Genomic DNA, 25,757 nt, shown 5'->3' on the forward strand with positions numbered 1-25,757 from the left:
TGGCCAATGTGGGTTGCAGGATTTAGAGTGCCAGTGTCCTGCAATAATAGGGGAGGAGTTTTAAAATGCCACTGACCACCACTGATTGTGAAATAGTCCTTTGATGGGGAGGTTAAAGTGTTTTGGGTTTATCCATGACATCTAGCAATGAACTTGACTTCAGTGGACAACTTTTGAAGGCGAAGTCCACCTTGATTTTTATATTATTAAAAGGGTTTAAAGTACACATCCAAACAGCTGAAGCTCAAAATTACACACATAAGACAGATAGAAATACATTGCTGTAGAATGTTTTTAATTTCTGGAAAACCCAGAATGCTTTGCAACTCCAGTGTAAAATTGTAGTAAATGTTTATTGTACAATAAAGCTTTTATATACACAAGCTATAAAACTGTTTAAAAACCCTTTCTAGGCTGCCTAAAAAAATACAAGTATCTTTATGCCAGATTTTCTTTGGCGATTTTTTTTTTTTTTTGTGTGTCTTGGTAGCATTAGCTTTTGTATTTAAATGAAATGAGAGGAGTAAAAAAAAAAAAAAAAAAAAAGACAGTTTTGTCACAAAATAGGCCCTAAATCCAAACTCCAATCAGAACTTTGGTCACAGATAGCATGGGTAAGGGTTAGATTCTCTGTCAGGATTTTTTTTTTATTATTCTGCCGAGTCTCTATTGGAAACAGCGCCCCCTTGTTTTTAGCCTATGGGGTTGGAGGCACAGCAATGCAATCGGAAATCTCTCACTTGATGATTAACAGCAACAAAACTCTTAATAGAGTGGGAAAAGCTCTATTTTTAATGCATTCTGTGCCTTTCTGGGAAATCTCCGTTCCTCATTTCTTACCCCAGTGCAAGAAGTGAGCAAATTTCTTCTCACTGGGTTCACATGCATTTGTAAAAGTATGGCAGAGGTGCCAACGCCTGTCAGCTATCTAAACGTTTTGGCAGGAGTTGGGATTTTAACAAAATGTTTTCATGCCTTTGAACCACACAAATGACCTTTTGAAGAACAGACCAGGAGATTGGTTTACTAAAAGGATGTTCAATTTGCAAAACAAATTACCACTTAGCTTAGGAAGGGAGGTGAAGCTGTGCCAACTTCATCTTATGGTCCATTTAGGTTATCAACGTAAACACAGTTTAACCTAAGGTCGGCCATACACGGAGCAACAAGGGTTGCAGGAAAGAATTTCTCTTGATTCCCCCAACACCACACAGACCATGCCAAGCCATTGTCTTCTTGCGAGGGGTGTAGCCGTCCTTGCCAGAAGATAGTGATAATTACTAGTGGCTAGAGCAGTCGCTAGCGATAATTGCAGGTAAAACCCAGCAGGCTGGTTGTACCCAAGTTGATCAAGTGACAGATCAACTTGGTACATTCAGCCTGTCTATACACGGTTCAAATCTTGACCAATTCCTGCTGAAACGGCCGAGATTCGAACAGTGCATGGCCTGCCTTAATGTATTAATATGAGTGAAAACAAAATCACTCTGAAATGTGAACATTCTCTACTCCTTTAGTAAATAAATCCCAATAAATCCCTTTCCATATAGCTGCAATATGTTGCTAGTAGAAGGAAAAAAACATAGATTTTTTTTTTTTTTAAACAGATATCTAAGATGTTGCTATAAAAAAAGATCCCTGCAATTTCAGACAAAGAGAAATGAAGTGGAATTCACATGTACACAAAGTGAAGACATCCAATGTTTGAGGGCCACAGTAATGTTCTTAAGAATACATACAGTTGAACTACTGGCACCCCTAGTGGTCGTGTATAAATAATGCAGTAAACGCATGCTTCCACTTTGTAATGAGTTTGTGCATTGTTATTGCTGCTAGTCCAAATGGTTAAGAGGTTCAAGTAGAGCTGCACGATTCTGGCTAAAATTAGAATCACGCTTTTTTTGCTTAGAATAAAGATCACGATTCTCGCGGCATAACATTTTCACATAATTAGTTGAAGTGTATTTTTTTCCCCAAAAAATTGTGTTTGAAAGACCGCGGCGCAAATACAGTGCGACATAAAATATTGCAACAACCGCCATTTTATTTTCTAGGGTCTCTGTTATTTGTATATATATTATATATATATATATAAAAATATGTTTGGAGGTTCCAAGTAATTTTCTAGCAGAAAATACAGATTTTAAACTTGTAAGCAACAAGTGTCAAAAAAAGGTTTAGTCTTTAAGTGGTTAAACTGACCTCATTTACAGACCAAAGTTCATTCCTTGATCTAAAAGAAGTAAAGGATATTTTGTTTATAGCTGGCAATGGTGATAGACATTTGCCGGTTTTTTTTTTGACAGCTCTGAGCGATTAGAGAACGTTTCTGCACTTACATGAATGAATCGTGTAAATGCTGCATAGAAATGGTGAGGGGGGATGAATCGAATAGCTTTTTTTTTTTTTTTTTTAACAACTAATCGTGCAGCTCTAGGTTCAAGCTATAATGCATGTTATTCCAGTGCAATTTGTCAGGAATGCCTGTTTTTTTTCTACGAATCGAGCTACAGCAAATAAAAAAAAAAACACAACACACACGTATTAGTGAAGGAAGGGCACAATTTTCTCATTGAACCATTCCTCAGAAAACTGGAGGTGGTCACCGTCTGCAGCCAAGAATACTAGCTTTCCAGCTTTATCCATCTCTCTCAAACCCAAGCGATCCTACAAATATAGAATACAAAAGATTTTTTTTTGTCATTACATACATACAACAAAAATGTATCAGGCTACTCTTTAAAACAGCAATACAACACACATACATACTACTCCTAGTACATGCCCACAAAATATAAAAAAAATTCCACATAAAAATGGCCAAAAACGCTGTACCTGGTGGGGTTATGGACAATACAAAAAAGCTATAATTTAAGCGATTAGTTGTCCTATATCTTTTCACTAAAAAAATATAAAACAAGTTATATTAATAATTTAAATAAATCCTAGGCTATCAGAAATGGTGGGAGAACACAATAATGATAATTTGCATAGACCTCATATTGTAAAAGATCTGTGGGTACAGCATGCTTTGTTGAAGGTTTTAAAATACCATTCAGCTCCTTGTTAATTGTAGATAAACATACAACAACAACAAAAAAAAATAAACTACATGAAAAACACACTTAAAACATTTTTTGAAAGCAAAGACCCTGTAGAATAAATAGGTGGTAGTTTTGTTTTCTAATGTCACATATTTGCTCTACTGTTTATTAAAATGGGATTTTTGTTTTGTACTCATCATTAAGGATGGGCTTGGGCTTGCACTTGCAGAGCCCACCAGCAAGTCGGCCCTGCGTTGTGCTAATCGCAGGCAGCAAAACATTTTCCTGATCCCATGGCTGCAGAGATCGGGAAATGTCACACTGCTTGTCATTAGCGCAGCGCCGACTTCCTAGCGGGCTCTGCACGTGTGGGTTCCCAACACGCCCAAGCTCAGCCTTACCATTAAAATCCCTTTATCTGCAATCAATCATTGAATGACACTGCCCAGTACATTAATAGTGACCACAGGATTATAGCACCACCTCATGGAGAATATAAGGCACAAACATAAAAGCACTATCTAGGGATGGCACAGGTGGTGACTGAATTCCTCCCCCCCACCACCATCTGCTCTGTTAGTTACAAAGCGGCAGAGACAGCAAAACATGGCAAGAACATAGCTAGAGGGAAGGGAACTTTGTCTTTAATCAGTGCTCAACCGACGTACACTAATTATATATATATTACACACACACTATATATATATATATATATATATATATATATTTTTTTTTTTTTTGTTCTCTTCAAGAAGTAGTGTTGATATTAGGATCCTGGCTGAAGCTCATGAGAATAAGGCCTGGCAGTTTTGTTTGGCTGTACAATCTTCCTTAGAGCCACCAACCAGCAGGGCTACCAATGCATATTTTTTTTCAGTTCCAACATAGATTATACTGACATTGGACAGTCAGGCGTGTAATGTATATGTTCAGCTTTGCAAAACATTCTGTTCTCCAACTGTGTCATTTTGTAAGTGCTTTGTCTGGAGCTTGTAAAACAACTTTACAAAGCACAGAACATTTCATAACAAAAAGTTGCCCATTACAATAACTGGCCTTAGGCAATATTGGGAATCTTTCCAAGGCTCACAGTGCAACGCCATTTGCCAAGAAAACAATTAATAGAGTTCAACCCAATTCTTAGCTTGGAAGAAAGAATTAAATTCCCAGTAGTTTTAATATGTATTTGCCATTGGTTAACGAGGTCTTGGTGGAAGGAAAAACATAAATAAAAGTTGCCACTGTACTGAAAGCAGAAGAAACCTCCATATTTCCGAAACACGATCTCATTTTCAAGGTCACACATGTTTGAGAGCATCTAACACAAGAGCAAGTTGCTTTGTAGATTGCATTTTTCTAGTGCAGTGGTTCTCAACTCCTGTCCTCAGGATCCACTAACAGGCCAGATTTTAAGTATTACCTTGGGGAGATGCAGACTAGAAAAAATACTGCAATAACTGAGCAGTAAATGATATCACCTGTGATGTATTTCAGTTATCTTGCAAACCTGACCTGTTAGTTGGTCCTGAGGACAGGAGTTGAGAACCACTGCTCTAGTGGACCGAGCAGAAGCCATGATGTAAAAGCAAATTGATGGGTTTTACTTCCTCTTTTTTCCTTTGCAAAGGCAAAGCGTAATGGGCTACTGTGCATTGCTTTGTAGACCATTATGTGTCACTTACCTGAAACCGAAGCCTGCAATGTCATCGCTGTCCCCACTGGCAGCAAGCCTTCATCTTCACCATTCTTCCTTCCGGGGCCGCGAACTCCGGCTCTGTGACTGGCCGGAGTCGCATGCATGCCGGAGCCGCTAGTCACAGCATGACCCCTTTAGAAATGGCACGATCTGCCCTTTCTAAAGTGCACATGTGCCTTAGACATCGGCGGATGGTTTTATTGTAAATATCTCCTAAATCGTGGAGAGTTTAGGAGATATTCCAGCACCTACAGGTAAGCCTTAATATAGGCTTACCTGCAGGTAAAAGTGGGTGTACAACCACTTTAAAACACACCACACCCGATTGCACAGATGTGCACAACTGTGGACAAGTCCGAAAATATGGGGGGGGGGGGGGGGGGGCTTCATAAAAATCACATATGTAGGTTTGTGCCATTGTTACCTCAGAATACAAGGAGCTTTCTTGCAATGTGATGGTCTCTTTGTCTTGTCCAGGCTTGTAGAATCCAAACCACTAGAGAAATTATAAAAAAAAAATCATCAAAAGAAAATGGTTAGCGTATAATACGAATGGCTGTTTTAAACCTAATCACTAATAGCTGATGTGAATGTAAAATGTAAAGCGCTGTGTAAATTGACGGTACCTAAAATAAATAATAGCTAAAAACAAGAGTAACGCATACATTAGTTAGGAAGATATTCTAACCTCCGAGTCAGAAGGCTCCACCATGGAATCTCTGAGGAATTTCACCATGACAAACTTATTCAGAGCTTGAAGATTTTGCTTGTAACTTTCATTTATACCCTAAAACAAACACGTTAAAGCTCATAAGGCAGCAATAGTCATTAGAAAAGTATAAAGTAACCTAAATAAAAAGTTTATTAGTTAAAATGGGAAAAAGTTAAAACCTCCAAGTTAATTTCAATGTTTTCTGTGCCTTCTCATACCAGTAACACCAATTTCTTGATTTCTTGTTTTGGTATTGCATGTATAAAAGTGAGAAGAAATCACCTATTCACAGACATCAACTTTAAATAAATAAGATCAGAGGCACTAATGACATTGTCTCTCTATTAATGGCAGTTTCATATAACAACAAAACAAAAAAATCTGACCAACACTCATTTGAAGTGCATTTAAAGGTGTAGCAATCTCTTCCTGATCAGTAAGTGCCTATTTAACTCCTAAGAGTAAAATCACTTTAGAAAGTATATCTAAAGCCAAAGTAGGATTTTCGTATTGGCCGTAATGTCCCTTTCTTGCAGTCAGTCCATTGAGAGATAGAGGAAGTCTCTCATGTTCGAGTATACTTCTGCCCATGGGAGGATTGAACAATGGTAAGCAATAAAACTATAGGCCAGCCAAGGCTAATCCTTCTTACTACCAGCATGCCTGAGTTTTGTAGCGACGAAGTACTAATAGCATGAATACAGATGGGCGAGATCCATGCCCCTCAGTAGATTCTAAGAAAAGTATAATTCAACTGTACAAAAATCCTATTTTAAGGGCATAAGAGGTCTTAAAACCTTTGGAACACCTAAAACAGTCCAAATTGAGGAAGTGGAGAACAGAGCTAACAAACGCCAACAGGTCCAAAAAAATAAAATAAAATAGAGAACTACGAACTGCCTGCAGCTCAAAGAGCCACCTGAAAGACCTTATGCCCAACGATGGCATTGTGAGGCTTCAAAGCCAACCTGGTAGATCTTAGAGAACAAGTAAAGAGAACCGGGTGGCTGCCTTGCAAAGCTGTTTAATAAAAAAAAGCCCAAGAAACACTTACAGATCTAGCAGATTGCTCCTTAACAGGGAAGGGTAGATCCCAGTCGGGAGTGTGCGGGATGATCTGCCTGAGGAATCTAGAGATGGTGGAATGAGAAACCATACACCTTTCCAGGATCTATCCAGGTTCACAAAAAAGGGACTAGACTTTCAGAAAGAGGCAAAGGCTCTAAAGAAAGATGGGAATTTACTTTAGATTTGCCTTCAACTATGTAGTGCAAGGGCCTGCCTGATTGTATAACAATTTAACGGGTTTAGCTTTGACCTCATATTATATGGTTTTGTTAAATCTAAAGGAAAATTGTATAATGTATTAACTGTGCCTAGGGCTGGATTCACAACCAAGCTTTTTTAGTGCTTTTTGCATTTCGCAGATTTGTACTACAGAAAGTGTTCCATAGGAAAACATGTTAAATGGACTGTAGAGCAAATCTGCAAAATGCAAAAAAGCACTAAAACTGCATTAGGTGTGAATCCAGACTTACTGACCAGTTGCCAATTAACCCAATAAGTTGCAAAATGTTCTTCCAGCTCTTCCTTGTTCATACAACTTACTTTGCAAGCTTTTTGTTAACCTGTCCCATCTTTTTTGAAATGTGCTGCTGCCATCCATTTCAAAATTGTCTTATTTTTTTCTCAGTTTAACCCCTTCCCGACCAGCCACTGCAGTTGTCCTGTGGCAGGTTGGCTCCCCTGGGCGAAACGACTTTTACCTTACTTCGCTTCACCTTTTGACCACTAGAGGGCGCACGCCCCCGCGGCTCACCGCTGGAGCGAGTGCCCAGATGGCGCGATGACCGTCGGCCACCCGGGTTCGCTCGTGACAGAGCGAGAACTAGTCAGCCCCACCCCCCCCCCCCCCGTTAGAAAACACACTAGGGAGCACAGTTAACCCCTTCCCTGCCAGTGTCCTTTATACAGTAAATCAGTGCATTTTTATAGTACTGAACACTGTACAATTGTCACTGGTCCCAAAAATGTATCAAAAGTGTCCGATCTGTCCGCCGTAATATCGCAGTCCCGCATAAATAAATAAATAAATAAATAAGGAAATCACTCATCATCGCCATTACTAGTAAAAACAAATATATATATATATATATATATATTAAAAATGCCATAAATCTATCCCCTATTTGGTAGACGCTTTAACTTTTGTGTAAACCAATCAATATACCCTTTTTGCTATTTTTTTAATCAAAATAATGAAGAAGAATACATAAATCGACCTAAACTGCAGACATTTTTTTTTTTTAAATTTGGGATATTTATTATAGCAAAATTAAAAGACAGTGTTTTTTTTTCAAAATTTGTCGGTTTTTTGTTTATAGCGCAAAAAATAAACCGCAGAGGTGATCAAATACAGCCTGGTCATTGAGCAGCCAATTCTTCCGGGGCTAAAGTGGTTAAACAAAGTATATGTTTTCTATTTTCTGTTGTGAATACAATTTATGAGATTTATGGTTTATGAGATTTACAAATCACTGCATTCTGTGTTTATGTAGATTTTACACAGCGTCACAAATTTTTGGAATTGTAGTTATACAAAAGGTGAACTTGGCTTTTAAATCCAAACGCCAGCTAACACTTTAAAGTGATTGTAAAGGTTATTTTTTATTTTTTTTGCTAAAATAACAAAAAAATGTCATACTTACCTGCCCTGTGCAACAAGCAACTCCTTGCTTCTGGAAGTCCTCTGCTGGTGCTGTCTGCTCCTTCTTCCTTCTGGTGCCTACAGCACAGTCCTGTGCTTTGGGATCACCCATCCAGGCGCACTACCAAAAGCCAGGCTGTGCACGTCCATAGACACACACACACACAGCACAGCTTGACCATGCCCTATGCAACCCCCTGCATATAAGGGTTGGCGTGTACTGCACAAGCTGCATATAGGGATTGCAGAGCACTGCACAAGCTGCATATCGGGGTTGCCCCACACTGCACAGGGTTGCATATAAGGGTTGCCGTGGACTGCACAAGCTGGGGGTGGTTCATGAGCAGAAAGACATATGTATGCCTTCAAAAAGTGTGAAACTGAACTGGTCCTTGAATGAGTTCATGAGCCATAGGTGCCCCAGATCCTAGTTCTTTGAAAACACTTACCTTTGAATGTACTGCAATACATTCTGACAAAAGATCTAACCTTACCCCAGCTTTAAATAAAAACAAAATATTTTCTGGAGTTGGACTTTGTCAAGTTGCATTTCATTTGCCATCACATCTAACAATACATGTGTACAAAAGGCTATAAAAAGATTCTGATGCCTAAACATTTTTTACCTTAATGCAAGGAATGCATTAAGGTAAAAATGTTTAGGCTTTACAACCAAAAAGTATAAATCACATTGTTTTACACTATAGAACAGTATGTTTGAGAACGCAGCCTTTTAAAAACGTACCCGCTCCTGATTGATATCTGCCAGGAAAATGCTGCCGTTTCTGTATTCCTCTTCATTAAGTGGATCATGCCAATACTCTGCTTGCACCAGACTAATTAAAGAAAACAGAATCCAAGGCACAAGATTATTCTACTGCCAACAACCCATAGACTTTACATTAAAATATACACAATGGGGTTTCTTTACTGCATCACCATACATTTGCTTATACTCACTGTTCCTGAATGGCCTTGGTGTAAGCACCAGCATTCAAAGCCTTTCTGATCCAGTCACACAAACGTGAGCTTTCTCCAGGACACCGAGGGAAGCCAAAAACCCCTAAATATCAAATAAAACATGGATTAATAAAGCATGGATCAATTTGACATCTCCTAGCATGGATATCCCTTCTTCTGATCAATACAACGGCAATAACTTTATCTCAAAACGGAGTATGTTTAAACAGACCTATGAGAATTTCTTGTGGAAAAAAAAAAAAAACAGACCTATGAGTATTATGGTGCCTGCAATCAGATAGTAACATCAATTTAACAAAAAATAAATAAAAAACACCACATCTTTCATATAGATAAAAATAAATCAACGCACACCCATTAATTTCTAAACTGCTGGCAACAAAAGCGAGTACACCCCTAAGTAAAAATGTCCAAATTGGGCCCAAAGTGTCAATATTTTGTGTGGCCCATTATTTTCCAGCACTGCCTTAACCCTCTTGGGCATGGAGTTCACCAGAGCTTCACAGGTTGCCACTGGAGTCCTCTTCCACTCCTCCATGGCGACATCACTGAGCTGGTGGATGTTCGAGACCTTGTGCTCCTCCACCTTCCATTTGAGGATGCTCCACAGATGCTCAATAGGGTTTAGGTCTGGACAGTGGCGTCACTAGGGTTGGTGTCACCCGGGGCGGTTAAACATGATGTCACCCCCCCCCAGCAGGATAGGCAGTAGGGCATTATGCGCCTCTCATGCCGTCGTCCCCCAGCCTGCCGCAGTGCTAATTGATAGTCTCACCCAGGGCATTCTTCTCAGGGAAAAGGTGCAGGAATTCAACCTTGCACCACACCTTCCCCCAAAGTAGGGGGTGGGGGGGGTGAGCGTGCCACAGCAACTGGGTGTAGGATAAGAATGTGCAGGGGGGTACAGAGGGATGGGTGCACAGTGCAAGTGGGTGGTAGATGCAGGTGGGTGGTGGGTGCAGGGGGTACAGAGGGATAGGTACACAGTGCAGGTGGGTGGTAGATGCAGGTGGGTGGTGGGTGCAGGTGGGTACAGAGTCCAGGTGGGTACAGAGTGCAGGTGGGTACAGAGTGCAGGGTGCAGGTGGGTTCAGGGTGCAGGTGGGTAGAGGGTGCAGGGTGAAGAATGCAGGTGGGTGCAGGGGGTACAGAGGGATGGGTGCACAGTGCAGGTGGGTGGTGGGTTCAGGGTGCAAGTGGGTGCAGGTGGGTACAGAGTGCAGGTGGGTGGTGGGTTCAGGGTGCAAGTGGGTGCAGGTGGGTACAGAGTGCAGGTGGGTTCAGGGTGCAGGTGGGTTCAGGGTGCAGGGTGAAGAATGCAGGTGGGTACAGAGGGTTGGGTGCACAGTGCAGGTGGGTGGTAGATGCAGGTGGGTGCAGGGGGGGTACAGAGGGATGGGTGCACAGTGCAGGTGGGTGGTAGATGCAGGTGGGTGGTGGGTGCAGGTGGGTACAGAGTGCAGGTGGGTGGTGGGTGCAGGGGGTACAGAGGGATGGGTGCACAGTGCAGGTGGGTGGTAGATGCAGGTGAATGGTGGGTGCAGAGGGTACAGAGGGATGGGTGCACAGTGCAGGTGGGTGGAAGATGCAGGTGGGTGGTGGGTGAAGGGGGTGCAGGGGGGTACAGAGGGATGGGTGCACAGTGCAGGTGGGTGGTAGATGCAGGGGGGTGCAGGTGGGTACAGAGTGCAGGTGAGGGGGTGGGGTGAGACAGAGATGGAGGGGGTGGGGTGAGACAGAGATGGAGGGGGTGGGGTGAGACAGAGATGGAGGGGGTGGGGTGAGACAGAGATGGAGGGGGTGGGGTGAGACAGAGATGGAGGGGGTGGGGTGAGACAGAGGTGGAGGGGGTGGGGTGAGACAGAGGTGGAGGGGGTGGGGTGAGACAGAGGTGGAGGGGGTGGGGGTAAGACAGAGATGGAGGGGGTGGAGGTAAGACAGAGATGGTGGGGGTGTGACAGAGATGGAGGGGGGGGTAAGACAGAGATGGTGGGGGTGTGACAGAGATGGAGGGGGGGGTAAGACAGAGATGGTGGGGGTGTGACAGAGATGGAGGGGGTGGGGTGAGACAGAGAGGGGGGTGACAGAGAGGGAGGGGGGGTAAGACAGAGAGGGAGGGGGGGTAAGACAGAGATGGAGGGGGTGGGGGTCTGACAGAGATGGAGGGGGTTGGGTGAGACAGAGAGGGGGGTGACAGAAAGGGAGGGGGTGGGGGTAAGACAGAGATGGAGGGGGTGGGGTGTGACAGAGGGGGTGACAGAAAGGGAGGGGGTGAGGGGGTGACAGAGAGGGGGGTGACAGAGGAAGGGGGTGTGACAGAGATGGAGGGGGTGTGACAGAAAGGGAGGGGGTGTGACAGAGAGAGAGGGGGTGGGGGGTGAGACATTCTTCTCACTGGTGGCACACAGTGGATACCCGCGCGCGTCCCCTCACCGCCCCGCACCTGTTCCTATTATGCCTGCCGCGGCCGGCGATTGACACCCCCGCACCTGTTGTTATTATGCCGCGGTCGGCAGTGGACACGTACCTGTTTCTATGCTGCGCCCGATTCTGGAGACAGAGCGAGGACTGATGTGGGCATCAAGGCAGCAGGTCACACGTGCAGAAGTTGAGCCGCGCCGCCCGCGCGGAGAAACTGAAAGTACTGTGTGATGATATGACTGACGTCACATCATCACACAGTTCAGTGTGACAGGCACAGGCTGAGCTCTGATGAGGCTCGCCGCTCGCAGGTGGCTGGCTCTGTAGGGGAGTGGAGGAAGACACACACACGCGCTGGGCATGTCGGCAAAAAAAAAAAAATCAAAAAAAAAATTTTTTTTTTTCTTAAAAATCCTTAATGTCGGGATGGTGTCACCCCTCTAGCGGGTGTCACCCGGGTGCGGACTGCACCCCCCGCACCCCCCTAGCAACGCCTCTGGGTCTGGAGACATGCTTGGCCAGTCCATCACTTTTATGCTCAGCTTCTTTAACAAGACAGTTGTCATCCTAGAGGTATGTTTGGGGTCGTTATGTTGAAAAACTGCCCTGCGGCCCAGTCGCCGAAAGGAGGGGGGAGGGGATCATGCTGTGCTTCAGTATGTCACAGTATATGTTGGCATTCGTGGTTCCCTCAATAAACTCTAGCTCCCCAGTCCCGGCAGCACTCATGCAGTCCCAGACCATGACACTCCCATCACCATGCTTGACTGTAGGCAAGACACACTTATTTTTGTACTCCTCATCTGGTTGCTGCCACACACACACACACTTGACACCATCTGAACCAAATAAGTTTATCTTGGTCTTATCAGACCACAGGACATGGTTCGTGCAATCATGTCCTTAGTCTACTTGTCTTCAGAAAACTGTTTGCAGGCTTTCTTGTGCATCATCTTTAGAAGAGGCTTCCTTCTGGGACAACAGACATGCAGACCAATTTGATGCAGTATGCGTCGTATGGTCTGAGCACCGACAGGCTAACCCCCCCCCCCACCACCACTCCTTCAACTTCTGCAGCAATTCTGGTAGCACTCCTACATCTATTTCCCAAAGACAACCTCTGGATATGACGCTGAGCACGTGCACTCAACTTCTTTGCTCGACCATGGCGAGGTCTGTTCTGAGTGGAACCTGTCCTGTTAAACCACTGTATGGTCTTTGCCACCGTGCTGCAGCTCAGTTTCCGGGTCTTGGCAATCTTCTTATAGCCTAGGCCATCTTTATGTACAGCAACAATTCTTTTTTTCAGACCCTTAGAGAGTTCTTGCCCATAGGGTGCCATGTTGAACTTGCAGGGACCAGTATGAGAGAGTGAGAGCGATAATACAAAATTTAACACACCTGCCCCTTATTCACACCTGAGACCTTGTAACACTAACAAGTCACATGACACCGGGAGGCAAAATGGCTAATTGGGCATAATTTGGACATTTTCACTTAGGGGTGTACTCACTTTTGTTGCCAGCGGTTTAGACATAATGGATGTGTGTTGAGTTATTTTGAGAGGACAGCAAATGTACACTGTATTACAAGCTCTACCCTCACTACTTTACATTGTAGCAAAGTATAATTGCAAAGTTGTCACATGAAAAGATATAATAAAATATTTACAAAAATGTGAGGGGTGTACTCACTTTTGTAAGACACTGTATATAAGATCCCATTCACACGTTTTTGTGGTGCTTTAGCAGCGCTTTCAAAGTGTTTTGGAAGCGCTGCGGATTCATTTCAATGGGCAGGGGCATTTTGGGAGTGCCATTTATAGCACTCCCAACCCGGCCCAAAGATGCTGCTTGCAGATCTTTTTCTAACATCCCGCAAGCACACCGCCAGAGTGTGAAAGCACCCATTGTAATGAATAAGAGGCGGTTTTCAGGCACTATTTCCAGCGCTAAAATGTCTGAAAACTGCCTCAGTGAAAGGGGTTGAATTGTCAGGTTTTTATAAGGCAAGAAAGTAGCCTCGATTATTATTATACAGGTTTTATATAGTACCAACAGTTTGCGCAGCGCTTTACGTTATTATACGATTTCTTCCTACCACTAAAGTTTTGAGATTTTTATTACATTGGCAAGCAAGCACTAGCAATTATTTTTAATGCAGTAGTGCAAGAGTGAAATCACGACGTGCAAAGGGCCTTAATAAAATTGTAAGGTTATGGTCAGTTATGAAATGAATCCTGATTGGCTAGGTTAGGGAGAAAATGCAATTTACACTGCCTAATTTAATAAACAAACTAGATACCGTATGTGTATAAGGAATTTTGATAAAGCTGTTGATTTTAGGTTTACCTATAAAATTATTTTCTTGAAGTACATCACAGGACACTTTGGGGCAGATCCACAAAGAAGTTACGCTGGCGTATCTATTGATACGCCGCGTAACTTCTAGTTTGCTCTGGCGTATCTTTGTTTTGTATCCACAAAACAAGATACGCCTGAAGCTGTGCTAGATCCGACTGGCGTACGTCTTAGTACGCCATCGGATCCAAGTTGCATATTTACACTGGCCGCTAGGTGGAGTTTCCATCGATTTCCGCATCGAGTATGCAAATTATCTAGATACGGCGATCCACGAACGTACGTCCGTCCGTCCGTCCGGCGCATTTTTTTACGTCGTTTCCATAAGGCTTTTTTCGGCGTATAGTTACCCCTGCTATATGAGGCGTATCCTATGTTAAGTATGGTCGTCGTTCCCACGTCGAATTTTGAATTTTTTACATCGTTCGCGAATAGGGCTTTAAAATGACGTTCACGTCGTAACGTCACGGCTTGTTGCAGGTTAATGTCGAGCATGCGCACTGGGATACCCCCACGATACCCCATGCGCCGTTAAAAAGGAAAAAAAACGTAATTTACGTCGGGTCAAGACGTATTTGCATAAAACACGCCCCCATCACATCCATTTGAATTGTGCACCCTTACGCCGCCAAAGTTACACTACGCCGCAAATTCTTTTAGGATCAGGAAATTACGCTGTAAGTTACGGAGGCGTAGTGCATCAGAGGTACGCTACGCCGCACACAACAATGCGCTCGGGTACGTGGATCTGGCCCTTTATGTTCACGACTACTAGGGTTATGCTGCCACCTTCAGGACACTGGCCAAAAAAAAAAAAAAAAACTGATAAATAAAAATAACAAAAAGAGGAAGGATTCCCAGGTCAGGCATCGCTCTCTTCCAGCTCAGCTACACCTCAGTTTTGTAGCAAGCAATGAGGAAGACAGATACAAGAAGGAAACCATCCCTGCGTCCTGTGATGTACTCCAAGAAAACGATTTTACGGATAAATAAATAAAAAAATTTTTAGTTTTTGTACATCAAAGACACAGGGCAATTCATATTTATGACTACTTGGTATGTCCCAAACTACTGAACAGGAGGGTTGGGCAACACAGCAACAAGGCCAGCATGCCTAAAACAGAATGGGGGAACCCCACTAAAGACCTTTTGCCCAAAACTGGTGTCCCTGGAAATGCGAACATCTACCTGGTAAATTATTAGTAAATGTTTAAAGAGGAAAGACCAGGTAGGGCACAGGGCAGGCACACCCATCACCCACAGACACTAGCCAGAAACTGAGGCTTAGCTGAACTGGGAGGGGTTATGCCTTTTTTTTGGCCTGTGTCCATGCACATGGAGGTGGCCACGTAACCCAAGTAGCCATGAATATTTAGTGCCCTGTGATGTACGATTAAAAAATGGTTAGTCCTTCCTTTAAAAATAAAAAAAAATAAAAATGGTTACAACTGTTTCTTGTATTTGAGGCACGAATAAAAGTGGAAAAATGTACCTTGATGCTGTCCTCCAACTGAAATGAGATTCTTCATAGGAGGTGAGGGACATCTCTGGGCAACAGCCCTCCTGCAATATATACAGAATGTTCTGTCACCTGAAGGTGAAATGTACAGCATGTGCCGTTAGGAAACCAATTGCAATTGTATGGGTCCAATTGTTATTTCTTGGTACAACTATAGCTATACTGATCAGTGTCATACTAATAATGATTTATAAAAAATGGCATTGCCTTTCAGTATTTAGGCCATGTGGATACTTGTACAAAGAGCCAGATATAAAGCATTAGAGTTCCTGGAAACACAAGTGAACATACTTTTCACATCTGTTTTCACACAATCAGGTTCGTCTTTAATGCAGGGCAAATAGGGCAGCTGCCATTGTGGGAGGGGGGGGGGGAGGAGGCTCAAAGCAGCTGCTAATTGAGCCTGTGCTGCTGCTCACCAGAGTTCCACCACTTGTTGGCTGCCCACTACTGTCACTTGTAAATACAGAAGTGCTGCTTCTGTATTTACAAGTGACAGCACTCTCTGCTCTACACATCTCTATATGAGAGCCGAGGGGCAGGGAATGTACACAGGCACAAACTCCTCGTGAAGCCAGTAGCCTGCACAAACATTCTGTAAGTTTAGCTGCTCTTCTGTAGCTGCACTCTGAGGCCTCGTACACACGACAGAGATTCTCGGCAGAATTCGCCGAGAAACTCTGTCAAAACCCGGATTCTGCCGAGAATCTCTGTCGTCTGTACAGTTTTGGCCCGATGGAGCCGCCGAGGAACTCGACGAGAAAATAGAGAACATGTTCTCTATTTTCTCGTTGTCCTCGTTCTTCTATGGGAGAAGCCGGCCCGCCGAGCTCCTCGGCGGCTTCATCCCAAAACTCGACGAGGAACTCGACGTGCCAAGCACGTCGAGTTCCTCTGTCGTGTGTACGGGGCCTGAGGTTTTCTAGATGCTTGGAGAGGATTTGGGGAGGGAGAAAAGCTCTCCCCTTCAACCCTGCAATTTGAACATAGCGCACCCTTCAACCCTGCAGTCTGCATGTAGCTCACCCCGGCACTCTGTACATGGCTCACTTCTCAACCATGCAGTAGCCTCTAGCAACCAATCAGTGAGCGGTAAGGATGTGCAGTAACCTCTAGCAACCATTTAACTCCTAGAAACCAGTCAGTGAGTGGCAAGGATATGCTGCATGTGTGAAAAATTGGAAAAGCAACTGCGCTAATGTGTTAAGTGGTAGAAAGATAAATGCTACTGTGTGATAATCAAATGTGATAAAGTGAAGCTGCACCTTACTGGATATATACAAACAGTGAAAACAGAGAAAAAAGAAGATGCGCTACACATAATAATATATAAATATATCCAAAACCGAATAAAATTAATCATCCGTGAATAATATGAGGAATATAAATGAACAACAAATTATCAAAAAAGTCCTTGATAAAAGCAAAAAAAGTCCTTTCACCAGTGAATATGAAAAGAAAAGTCCATATTGGTAAGTGACAATCCAATAAGAAGAGACCTCCACCAAACGAGTAATGAATCTGCTTACCAGATTCCCGGTGGTCTCTTAGTTAAAAGATGACCCCAGGTAGCATGAAGATTTTAAACTCTGCAGAGTAAAGGCTTGTGTGGACAATCCGGATATCGATCTCGGTTGCACTCCCGTGTTGGAGGATACGATGACCATACCACATAAAAAACATAGGAGGCCACAATAGTGTAAATCCGTAAAAAATTGATTTATTTAAAAATTAAGACAAAAACACACTTACAGATTAGTAGTTTTTGAAAGGCTCATCAAGTTGAAGCTCCGGCCGGAAGCAGACCAGACAGCCCATCAATGGTGTGGAAAAATGCAGTCAACGGGGGGTGATACCGATGTGGATGCATGTTCCGCCCGACCTGGTTTCGCGACAAATCGCTTCCTCTGGGGCACAGGCAACACACCGTATCACCCCCCTTAAAATGGCAAAACGCCAATGTGGGAGGAACTGACGTCATCAGCCGCGCCTGCGCATGACTGGATAAACCAAGCCTCATCCTGGAACCAAACCAGTAATAGTGCGCATGCGCTGGCGGGACGTATGCCGAAAAAAACGCTTGTAATAGCGTTAATATTCTCATATGTTGCTCACAACACGGCGTGCATTAAAAACAAGTAGGCTCCCGCAGCGTAACATAAAAAACAGCTGCGGGAAACACAATCAATGGATTCGTTATTGGGACGCAGGGATCACTTCCGCATCACGTGGTCACTCGCGATCACGTGACACGTCAGCAGCGTGATGATGTGACTAAACGGAGGAGCCCTACGTGACAATGTAAATTAAAAACAAGCATTCTACATGGAAATGCTAGTCAAGCCTCGTTTTGGTAAAAACCAAAAAACCAAAGGTGCCGATCAATTGGTCATATTACAACCAATTACACGGCTCTGTTGGGGAAAGGCTGGATGAACGCTCCAGAGACCGGACGCAGCAAGAGAACTGAATGCTGCAGCGTGATCTGATAGCGATAATCATCTGTTGCAACTGGCATAAGTAGTGCTCATTAAGATAAAATTAAAAATTAAGAAAAATAAAACGACTAAATGAGCATAAAAATTCCACACTAAAAAGATGGAATTTAAAGATGCCAACAACCCCCAAATAAAATTGGAACCTGGAAAAAAATATATAAAAGCTGCGTCCCAATGTAGGTGATAAACTGGGATACAAATCTTGATCACAGCAGATTAGTGACTAACATATTGTAATTAAACAACAGTGAGAGCCCTATAGATAGATTCTGATATGTTGACATTCAAGTATTCAGAACCACATGTTTGAAAAGGGCAAACTACTCCATAGTTAGACCATAAAAACCTTAATAAAAAACATTATTCAGACAATATTTAAAGAAACCATATACATTTAAATAATACATGATAACATAATAAGAACTAAATAAAATGACACATAATAGCATAATATGGACTAGGTGAGTGAATCCAAGAGTTATTTATAAAGGCATTAATATCTGTGTCGATATTCAGCCCATATGGCGTATAGGTTTTAACCCTATGGATCCACGCCATTTCCTGCCTGGATATTTCACGTACAAGGTTACTACCCCTCCAGTGCGGGCGATGTTTGTCAATCCCAACAAACAACGTATTTGAGGGATCTCTATTATGTTTTAAATCAAAATGTCTAGAAACAGAGTGTTTATCGAATCCTGCCCTAATTTTAGCGATATGCTCATTTAACCTAACTGACAAGGCTCTTTTAGTGCGGCCAATGTATTGCAGACCGCAGGGGCACTGGATGAGGTATATAACCCCTTTAGTCGAACAGGTTATAAATGGTTCGACCTCAAAGGTTTTATTAGTTGCTGTGGATTGGAAGGAACAAATCTTCCTATTTTTGCAACTATTTAAAGAGGAGACTTGACATCGTTTGCACCTAAAATACCCCGTTAGGTTCTCAAGGAATGTCCTAGTAGCCCTAGGGGGGTCATGTACACTGGGGGCAATACGGCTCCCAATCGTAGACGCACCCCTAAACACCACGTTAGGTCTATCCGGAAGCAATGGCGCTAAGACCTGATCAGTTGTCAAAATGTGCCAATGCTTCTGGATAAGCTTCTTAACACTGAAGTGTTGAGCAGAAAATGTGGTGATAAAGGGTAAAGAAAAACTCTCAGTTGGAGACCCTTTAACCTTGTCTGCCAATAATGTTGGCCTATCGGTGTTTCTAGCTCTCTCCATTGCCTGTGAAAGAGTAGATTTGTCATACCCCTTCTCTTCGAACCTTTTGGAAAGGACTAAGGCCTGCTTTTCAAACGTCAGGGGGTTGGAACAATTGCGTTTAAGGCGCATAAATTGGCCCAGGGGGACAGATTTTAACCATGCTGGCAAATGGCAACTGTCCAGAGGTATGTATGAGTTGCGGTCAGTTGGTTTAAAAAAGGTGGATGTCACAAATCTACCATTATCAATGGTGATCTGGAGATCCAAAAAATGGATAGACTGCTGGCTGGATTCGTAATTAAATTTAATGCCCCTGGTATTCTGATTCAAGTGGGCCATAAAGATAAGAAGATCAGACTCACTGCCATCCCAAAGGAGGAGGACGTCATCGATATACCTCGACCAGAGTAGTACCTCCGGTCGACGTTGACAATCGATGACATCCTCCTCCCACTTGGCCATGAACAGGTTGGCCAAGCTGGGGGCATATTTAGCCCCCATGGCCACACCTCTATCCTGTCTATAAAAGGTGTTATCAAACAGGAAATAGTTATGAGTGGCCGCATACTTCAATAGAGTCATGATGAAATCTATTTGTATCTGTACCAGGCCGGACTGTCTTGTCAAGTATAACAGTACAGCCTCAAGTCCCAAGTGATGTGGAATTATGGTGTAGAGGGAGGTCACATCAGCTGTGACCATCCATATGCCTGACTTGGGAGAGATACTGGCTAATGTATTAATCACCTGCTTCGTATCTCTGATGTACGAGGGGATTTTCTGTACAAGTGGTTGCAGGAAAAAATCAATGTACTTGCCCACCCGGGACGTAATGGAATCGATACCACTCACAATGGGACGTCCCGGGGGGCAAGTTTGATTTTTGTGGATTTTGGGTAGATAGTATATAACGGGAGTCCTCGGGGCACTCGGTAACAGGAAGAGTGCTTCCTTGCTGTTCAGAATACCCCTCTGGAGCCCCCGCTTAACCAGCCCTTCAAGTTCTTTTTTGTAACTGACTACTGGGTCCCTATTAAGGGGAGTATAGGTGTCCTCATCATCAACCAAACGATGCATTTCCTTCAAGTAGTCGCTCTGGTCAAGGATGACTATGCCACCCTTGTCGGCCGGTCTAATCACTAGAGACTTGTTAAGGCATAGGGATTCAAGACCATTAGTCAAGTTCCTATTCAAATTGGATTTGCGTATTTTGAGCTTATCCAAATCGTTCAGGACGACATCCCTGAATACCTTAATACTCGGGGCCAGAGAACCTGGCGGATTGAATAATGAGGCATTAGCCAAAGATGAATGTTGAAATTCATTGACAGTCTGTTGACTAGAAAGGGGATTGGAGAGGAAGTATCGCTTTATACTTAGACGTCTGGTGAATTTGTGTACGTCCATATATGTTTGGAACTTGCTAAGATTTCTAGGTGGGGCATATTTCAGTCCTTTATCTAGAAGCTTAGTCTCCGAATCGGTCAGTGTCTGTTGGCTAAGATTAAAGATACCTATTCCTAGGTTCTCTTTCGTTTTGGACGACTGGGCCCTCCTCCCCCCTCTGGTGCCTCTCTTCGTCCTGTGTTGCCTCCCAGATCGGGTAGGGCCCTGCGAAAATCCCAATTCTGATTAAATGGGTTAATGGGAGGGTTAGCAGGGTAATTGAAACCCTGATGGGCACCGGACGTCTCTGGGTAACCTAGAGGGTATGGGAATGGGTTCCTCTTTGGATTAGAAAAACCAAAGCCCGCCCTACTAGGTGTGTGACCACTGATGTTATCAAATTCGGATAGGGGCAAAAAGCGGTTCTGTGTTGGAACATTAAAACCATAACGGCGACGAGTATAACACCCACTCTACTAATTTGCTTAAAACACTGGATAAGGAGGAGAAGGAACAAAAAGCCAAAAAGAAAAAGTTCATTAGGGACAGTGATAATTACAAATCAGGTCTTGTATTCTTATGGCAGAAAAAGCTCTCCCTTAATAACAAGGGTGATTCAACAATGGACACCACGCCACAACCTTATAGTGGCGTGATCCCCCCCACCGACACCTATCTCCTCACTACCACGTGTTATTTCACATCCCCCTCGTCAGGGGGTCCCAACTCAAGTTCCCAACAATACCCGGAAAACCAAAGGTCCTCCTAGGGGACCTAATCAGAGGGGGTCAGGCCCTAAAGGGTCTTACAATGGGAATAATTCAGGACGTGGTGTGGTGCACTATGACCAACATTCATCTCCTCGGATGTGGACGAGAATTCCAGCTAACCAAAGGGTTCCACCTCCTAATATGGGCTTTCCCGGTTCCAATTATGGGTATCAACAGGATTTTGGTCAAGGCGGTTATGGTTTTAATGTTCCAACACAGAACCGCTTTTTGCCCCTATCCGAATTTGATAACATCAGTGGTCACACACCTAGTAGGGCGGGCTTTGGTTTTTCTAATCCAATGAGGAACCCATTCCCATACCCTCTAGGTTACCCAGAGACGTCCGGTGCCCATCAGGGTTTCAATTACCCTGCTAACCCTCCCATTAACCCATTTAATCAGAATTGGGATTTTCGCAGGGCCCTACCCGATCTGGGAGGCAACACAGGACGAAGAGAGGCACCAGAGGGGGGAGGAGGGCCCAGTCGTCCAAAACGAAAGAGAACCTAGGAATAGGTATCTTTAATCTTAGCCAACAGACACTGACCGATTCGGAGACTAAGCTTCTAGATAAAGGACTGAAATATGCCCCACCTAGAAATCTTAGCAAGTTCCAAACATATATGGACGTACACAAATTCACCAGACGTCTAAGTATAAAGCGATACTTCCTCTCCAATCCCCTTTCTAGTCAACAGACTGTCAATGAATTTCAACATTCATCTTTGGCTAATGCCTCATTATTCAATCCGCCAGGTTCTCTGGCCCCGAGTATTAAGGTATTCAGGGATGTCGTCCTGAACGATTTGGATAAGCTCAAAATACGCAAATCCAATTTGAATAGGAACTTGACTAATGGTCTTGAATCCCTATGCCTTAACAAGTCTCTAGTGATTAGACCGGCCGACAAGGGCGGTGGCATAGTCATCCTTGACCAGAGCGACTACTTGAAGGAAATGCATCGTTTGGTTGATGATGAGGACACCTATACTCCCCTTAATAGGGACCCAGTAGTCAGTTACAAAAAAGAACTTGAAGGGCTGGTTAAGCGGGGGCTCCAGAGGGGTATTCTGAACAGCAAGGAAGCACTCTTCCTGTTACCGAGTGCCCCGAGGACTCCCGTTATATACTATCTACCCAAAATCCACAAAAATCAAACTTGCCCCCCGGGACGTCCCATTGTGAGTGGTATCGATTCCATTACGTCCCGGGTGGGCAAGTACATTGATTTTTTCCTGCAACCACTTGTACAGAAAATCCCCTCGTACATCAGAGATACGAAGCAGGTGATTAATACATTAGCCAGTATCTCTCCCAAGTCAGGCATATGGATGGTCACAGCTGATGTGACCTCCCTCTACACCATAATTCCACATCACTTGGGACTTGAGGCTGTACTGTTATACTTGACAAGACAGTCCGGCCTGGTACAGATACAAATAGATTTCATCATGACTCTATTGAAGTATGCGGCCACTCATAACTATTTCCTGTTTGATAACACCTTTTATAGACAGGATAGAGGTGTGGCCATGGGGGCTAAATATGCCCCCAGCTTGGCCAACCTGTTCATGGCCAAGTGGGAGGAGGATGTCATCGATTGTCAACGTCGACCGGAGGTACTACTCTGGTCGAGGTATATCGATGACGTCCTCCTCCTTTGGGATGGCAGTGAGTCTTGATCTTCTTATCTTTATGGCCCACTTGAATCAGAATACCAGGGGCATTAAATTTAATTACGAATCCAGCCAGCAGTCTATCCATTTTTTGGATCTCCAGATCACCATTGATAATGGTAGATTTGTGACATCCACCTTTTTTAAACCAACTGACCGCAACTCATACATACCTCTGGACAGTTGCCATTTGCCAGCATGGTTAAAATCTGTCCCCCTGGGCCAATTTATGCGCCTTAAACGCAATTGTTCCAACCCCCTGACGTTTGAAAAGCAGGCCTTAGTCCTTTCCAAAAGGTTCGAAGAGAAGGGGTATGACAAATCTACTCTTTCACAGGCAATGGAGAGAGCTAGAAACACCGATAGGCCAACATTATTGGCAGACAAGGTTAAAGGGTCTCCAACTGAGAGTTTTTCTTTACCCTTTATCACCACATTTTCTGCTCAACACTTCAGTGTTAAGAAGCTTATCCAGAAGCATTGGCACATTTTGACAACTGATCAGGTCTTAGCGCCATTGCTTCCGGATAGACCTAACGTGGTGTTTAGGGGTGCGTCTACGATTGGGAGCCGTATTGCCCCCAGTGTACATGACCCCCCTAGGGCTACTAGGACATTCCTTGAGAACCTAACGGGGTATTTTAGGTGCAAACGATGTCAAGTCTGCTCTTTAAATAGTTGCAAAAATAGGAAGATTTGTTCCTTCCAATCCACAGCAACTAATAAAACCTTTGAGGTCGAACCATTTATAACCTGTTCGACTAAAGGGGTTATATACCTCATCCAGTGCCCCTGCGGTCTGCAATACATTGGCCGCACTAAAAGAGCCTTGTCAGTTAGGTTAAATGAGCATATCGCTAAAATTAGGGCAGGATTCGATAAACACTCTGTTTCTAGACATTTTGATTTAAAACATAATAGAGATCCCTCAAATACGTTGTTTGTTGGGATTGACAAATATCGCCCGCACTGGAGGGGTAGTAACCTTGTACGTGAAATATCCAGGCAGGAAATGGCGTGGATCCATAGGGTTAAAACCTATACGCCATATGGGCTGAATATCGACACAGATATTAATGCCTTTATAAATAACTCTTGGATTCACTCACCTAGTCCATATTATGCTATTATGTGTCATTTTATTTAGTTCTTATTATGTTATCATGTATTATTTAAATGTATATGGTTTCTTTAAATATTGTCTGAATAATGTTTTTTATTAAGGTTTTTATGGTCTAACTATGGAGTAGTTTGCCCTTTTCAAACATGTGGTTCTGAATACTTGAATGTCAACATATCAGAATCTATCTATAGGGCTCTCACTGTTGTTTAATTACAATATGTTAGTCACTAATCTGCTGTGATCAAGATTTGTATCCCAGTTTATCACCTACATTGGGACGCAGCTTTTATATATTTTTTTCCAGGTTCCAATTTTATTTGGGGGTTGTTGGCATCTTTAAATTCCATCTTTTTAGTGTGGATTTTTTATGCTCATTTAGTCGTTTTATTTTTCTTAATTTTTAATTTTATCTTAACCACTTACCCCCCGGACCATATTGCTGCCCAAAGACCAGAGTACTTTTTGCGATTCGGGACTGCGTCGCTTTAACAGACAATTGCGCGGTCGTGCGACGTGGCTCCCAAACAAAATTGGCGTCCTTTTTTTCCCACAAATAGAGCTTTCTTTTGGTGGTATTTGATCACCTCTGCGTTTTTTATTTTTTGCGCTATAAACAAAAATAGAGCGACAATTTTGAAAAAAATGAATATTTTTTACTTTTTGCTGTAATAAATATCCCCCAAAAATATATAAAAAAACATTTTTTTTCCTCAGTTTAGGCCGATACGTATTCTTCTACATATTTTTCGTAAAAAAAAAATCGCAATAAGCGTTTATTGATTGGTTTGCGCAAAAGTTATAGCGTTTACAAAATAGGGGGTATTTTTATGGCATTTTTATTAATATTTTTTTTACTAGTAATGGCGGCGATCAGCGATTTTTTTTTCGGTATTGCGACATTATGGCGGACACTTCGGACATTTTTGACACATTTTTGGGACCATTGGCATTTTTATAGCGATCAGTGCTATAAAAATGCATTAGATTACTATAAAAATGCCACTGGCAGTGAAGGGGTTAACACTAGGGGGCGGGGAAGGGGTTAAGTATGCCTGGGTGTGTTCTTACTGTGGGGGGGGGGTGGCCTCACTAGGGGAAACACTGATTTTCTGTTCATACATTGTATGAACAGAAAATCAGCATTTCCCCTGCTGACAGGAACGAGAGCTGTGTGTTTACACACACAGCTCCCGTTCCCCGCTCTGTACCGAGCGATCGCGTGTGCCCGGCGGCGATCGCGCCCGCCGGGCACACGCACGGGAGTCGGGGGCGAGCGGGGGGCCCCTAGTGGCGGCTAAAAGGTAGGACGTCCATTTACGTGGTCTCGCCTAGGAGAGCCACCTTGTGGACGTAAAATGACGGTGCGGCGACGGCAAGTGGTTAATGAGCACTACTTATGCCAGTTGCAACAGATGATTATCGCTATCAGATCACGCTGCAGCATTCAGTTCTCTTGCTGCGTCCGGTCTCTGGAGCGTTCATCCAGCCTTTCCCCAACAGAGCCGTGTAATTGGTTGTAATATGACCAATTGATCGGCACCTTTGGTTTTTTGGTTTTTACCAAAACGAGGCTTGACTAGCATTTCCATGTAGAATGCTTGTTTTTAATTTACATTGTCACGTAGGGCTCCTCCGTTTAGTCACATCATCAC

The 25,757-nt window shown here is 43.4% G+C and overlaps 1 protein-coding gene across 1 annotated transcript in view; it reads right to left on the reverse strand.

The window, feature by feature from the left end:
• Positions 1 to 2,293: 2,293 nt before the first annotated feature.
• The window catches only part of PPT1 (palmitoyl-protein thioesterase 1), a 38,094-nt gene continuing 14,630 nt past the window's right edge, over positions 2,294 to 25,757 (reverse strand). The window contains exons 4-9 of the mRNA XM_040336974.1: positions 15,414 to 15,484; positions 9,120 to 9,222; positions 8,905 to 8,995; positions 5,429 to 5,527; positions 5,165 to 5,236; positions 2,294 to 2,667 (exon numbers count right to left, since the gene is read on the reverse strand). Coding sequence (XP_040192908.1) covers positions 2,545 to 2,667; positions 5,165 to 5,236; positions 5,429 to 5,527; positions 8,905 to 8,995; positions 9,120 to 9,222; positions 15,414 to 15,484 — 559 coding nt within the window. The 3' untranslated portion in view covers positions 2,294 to 2,544. The remainder of the gene's footprint in view (positions 2,668 to 5,164; positions 5,237 to 5,428; positions 5,528 to 8,904; positions 8,996 to 9,119; positions 9,223 to 15,413; positions 15,485 to 25,757) is intronic.

This window comes from Rana temporaria, chromosome 2 (assembly GCF_905171775.1).
Source record: "Rana temporaria chromosome 2, aRanTem1.1, whole genome shotgun sequence".
NCBI classification, from domain to species: Eukaryota; Metazoa; Chordata; class Amphibia; order Anura; family Ranidae; genus Rana; species Rana temporaria.